Consider the following 4374-nt stretch of genomic DNA (forward strand, 5'->3'; position numbering starts at 1 on the left):
GTGTGTGTGTCCATGACGCAAGCCCTCACCTCCGGGTCCTGCTGGAAGATGACCACGCGTCCTCCTTTGTCCCCGGTGGCCAGCAGCTCTCCTGAGTGGCTGAACTCCACAGTGGAAATGATGTCAGCTGCAACAGGAAGCAGGAAGCACACAAAGCTTTCATGAACACGCCCACAACCAACCAACAGCTACATGAGGAGCATGAAGTATGAAGTGACATATTACAATACCTAGGCTTCTGCTTTTGTCAAATGGCCAACGATCAGATGGCACATGGGTTCACTAGGGTTGGATCTCTATTCTCTAAATACATTACAAAGTGCCACAGAGAAGGCCATGTTGTCAAGCACAAATGTGCTCAGTTAGATTACCCAATGAGATAGAGGCACAACGGACCACAGAAGGGGCTCTCTGTGTGTGTGTGTGTGTGTGTGTGTGTGTGTGTGTGTGTGTGTGTGTGTTTAAAGGAGGAAGGAGACCCTGCTCTTATAGTACCAACTGCATGTATTCACTGTCCAACAAATCCACATCTCTCTGTCTCTTCAATTCAACGTTGCTTTGTTTTGCACAGTTTAGGTACAGTGTTGCCAAAGCATAAAAATAAAACAGCATAATAACTTGTACAACAGCCTCACTCAGTCCACCCTCTGTGTCCCATCTAATGAGAAGAGCCACCCCCAGTGCTGTAATGTTAAAGGAACACTTTTTTTCAGTGCACCACGTTTTATTTTGTCTCACCATATTTGGTCGTGTGACCACTACCACTCGTATGAATGTATTTTAATAGGAAAAACATGGAGGTATTTGGTCGCTTCTAACTTCATCTCTGTTTGGATCCTAATGAATGAACTGTGCTAGCTAAGTGCTATCAAAGTAGCATCGCGTGCCAGGGCCAGTGAGTGCACGCATCGAAACTCGAGAGGTATGCATCAACTCGTCTTAGTTAAAGGAATAACGTAGTTTAATATGAAAAAACGGTGAAGTGTTCCTTTAACAGTGACCGTACTCCAATTGGCAGTGGAGGTTAACAAGGCGACCACAGAGGTTAACACAGTGACTTCACTTCCTTTGTAAAGCAGGTTCACACGGTGACTGCAGAGTAGAACACAGTGACCGTTGTATAGCTATATACTCACTGCGTCCCATCTCAGGTGGGGGACCGGTCATTTGCCCCCTGTTGATACCCCATGACCACACACCTACCCAGAGCTCTGCCCTCCCTGGGGGCAAATGCCCACAGCAGCCCGTACAGGGCAAACAGCACGGGTACGTAAAGACAACACTTACCCTCAGCGATGTCGTCATCAAAGGCCCCCTTGACCTGGGAGAAGCACCACTGGACCTCATCGTCCCCGTCACCAGCACCTGCAGAACGAACACACACACACCCACACACACACCCACACACACACACCCACACACACACACACCCACACACACCCACACACACACACACACACACACACACACACACACACACACACACACACACACACACACACACACACACACACACACACACACACACACACACACACATCAGCCACTGGGAACCTGCAGAGCGTTACCACACACAAACATCATCTGCTGCTGGGTCCACACGTCTAACGGAGCATTACCACGCACAGGCCAACCAACAGTGCCCCGGCGAGCTGCTCAAATGAGTCATAAGAAGCTCTACATCAAAGGCTCTCCACCGAGGGGGTTACCAGATCATTTGTGGGAGTCATTTGTTCATCAATTGTGTGAAAACTAACATTTGAATTATTCATTAAACCATCAGTTTTTTTTTAATTATCTATTGTGTTCAATACCTATATCTATATATACCTAGTATATCTATATACCTCAGTCTATACAATGCCAGTCTGGCATCAGATAAAAAGCATCAGAGAATTGGCGGTAGTAATATCAAGAGACTTTGTAATTCAAATAAATTCAAAAGACTTAAATGCATCCCAGGGGGACAATTTGCACAGCCACACACAGTTGCACACAAATATAAATAACAGATAACATAAAATAAAACTGTATTGCCGTATTTGTGGGCTAATAATGCGATGACGTGACGGCCCCTGAGAACACGGTGCTGCACTGCTGTGCAGAGCCATTAGTGGTGCTCTCAGGGTTCCCACTCGAAGTCAAATGTAACATTTCATAGCATTCCGTAACTTTTGCAGGAGATATATGAATTATTGAATTGAATACACAAAGCTGGGATTCTCAAGGAGGCAGTCAAGCTAATACACACCAGGTCTGCATTGAAATATTTGTATTCATAATTAATTGTATTTCGGAAAGTACATTTTAAACTGCTGCAACAAAATTCCCTGATCTGACTTTTCCCAAGTCTGAAATTAACATTCCACAAGACACACCAAAATGAAATTCCAGAAATTCCATGACCCATAGGAACACTGTGCACTGTTGTTTTATGGTCAAAAATAGCTGCTATAAACATAATCATATCGTCCTACATCTGTGATAGTTGGACCATGCTGATGGCTATGGTAATGTTCCTCCAACTCAGGACACCAATCTAAAATGTGATCTAATCTAATCTAATCTAAAAACACTGCAGTAAAGCTAAAGGAATGCTTAAATGTAATGTATTATTCTGTGGGCGAAAAGGTGCAGGAATCATGCAGGTGGAGTGAGGGGTTGGAAACACCAACCTGCTTATCTAGAGGTAATGACTACAAAACAAATGGAGAACCACTGGTCTAATGATAGTGGTACAAACAGATAACGACGCCGTCCAATGTCATGAAGAATAACTATTTTTATAATAACTCGTCAATAAATGATGACATTAGTTACAGCACTAGATAGAAACGTTCGCTTAGAGATCTGAAACCTGAACACCAAACTCAGATAATGTGAGAGACTGATTCCATCACCCACAACAGTTCCCGTCTGAGCATGTCCCTAAACCTGGTAGTCTGTACAGCACATTTATGGATCCGTGCATGCACTAAAATAACAACTTAAAGGCTGACAATATAAGGATACACAATGCAACAACACTGGCTACCTCTTTGATATTATTTGCGAAATAACGTTGGCGCTACAATGTATTGAATGAACTAACATACTTAGCTAATCGCTACAATGCTACCAGTCGATGTTACAACGTTTCTGCGACCTAATAGATGTATTAGCACGTGTATACAAAACAATTAACAGCATCAAAGTTGGTTAGCAGGCTACCAGACGATCTGACACACCAGACTTCCCAGTACAGCACCACCGCCTAGCTAACGTTAGCTAGTCAACCTCAATTGAAATCAGCAAGCTGGCTAGTGAGCGAACTAGCTAGCAAATTAGTTAGCTAAGATAGGTCCATGTCATAACTGTTAACTCAGCAGCAATAGTAAACAGGTCCAAACAAAGCTACCTAAAGGAGCGGGTATTGCTTTATGGATGTGATCTCGGGACCTGACACAAGAGATTTCCTCTCTAGCTAGGTAGTCGGTAGCCACCATAGCTTGCTAGCCTCCTTTAGCTTGCTTGCTTCTGCAACAGCACCAACGTTACAGATGTGGAACTAAATTCCCAATTGAATGGAACGCGTATGCAATAAACATCTCGTCACACTGTCTTTAACGTTACTATTTTTTCTAGATCTACACAAGCAACGTAGTTAACGTCGGTAGTTAGTCAATTTACATTATTTCTGCAGCAGCTATGCTAACAAGCTAGGTTAGCTAGATCCTTGGAACATTGGGCTAACGTTAACATTACCTGCCATGCTGAGAGGGAATGTCAGTCTTGAGTTTCAGCGCTTGCTGTGCCAATCTGCCGAGGTTGGTGGAGTAAAAATGTCCACAAGAAAAGTCTAGTAAACTAAGTAACTGCACTGCGTGTCAACCCAATGAATAACCTTTCTTTAGTATTTCGCTCAATAGTACTCGCCACTTTTCATCAGTGGGGAAATAGCAAAACTTTCTAACTCTGCAATCAGGACTAGCCTACTCACTGCACTTTCAAAATGGCGCAACGTCTTCCCGCTCTGACGTCAGGGCGTCAGACGTAACATAATTACGCACTCAGAGAAATTAACAAAAAAAATCCAAGAAAACGGAATCTTTTTTTTTTTTTTTTGACGAGTCATGTATTCACAAATAGCAGGCGATGTATTACGTCAAAATTACTAACTCTTAAGGTTCTTGCACAGTTTTGGTCAATTGGTAGCCTACCATTCAAGGGGAATAAGTCTCATTATATCCTTACTTAGACTAACTAGGCTATTTGCGACTCAAATAGCCTATTAGGAAGTGGTTTATAAAACATTCATCCACACACTGATTTAGTGCCTTGACTTGTGCCATTATTTTTTAGGAATGTGACAAATATTACTTTGTTAACAAATTA

At 42.9% G+C, this 4374-nt stretch overlaps 1 protein-coding gene across 1 annotated transcript in view; it reads right to left on the reverse strand.

The window, feature by feature from the left end:
- The window catches only part of ppp2r2aa (protein phosphatase 2, regulatory subunit B, alpha a), a 14708-nt gene extending 10712 nt beyond the window's left edge, over nucleotides 1–3996 (reverse strand). Inside the window, exons 1-3 of the mRNA XM_062542409.1 lie at nucleotides 3745–3996; nucleotides 1288–1365; nucleotides 30–127 (exon numbers count right to left, since the gene is read on the reverse strand). Of these exons, the coding sequence (XP_062398393.1) occupies nucleotides 30–127; nucleotides 1288–1365; nucleotides 3745–3751 (183 nt within the window). The 5' untranslated portion in view covers nucleotides 3752–3996. The remainder of the gene's footprint in view (nucleotides 1–29; nucleotides 128–1287; nucleotides 1366–3744) is intronic.
- Between the last annotated feature and the right edge of the window lie 378 nt (nucleotides 3997–4374).

Source organism: Sardina pilchardus, chromosome 8, assembly GCF_963854185.1.
Source record: "Sardina pilchardus chromosome 8, fSarPil1.1, whole genome shotgun sequence".
Lineage (NCBI taxonomy): Eukaryota > Metazoa > Chordata > Actinopteri > Clupeiformes > Clupeidae > Sardina > Sardina pilchardus.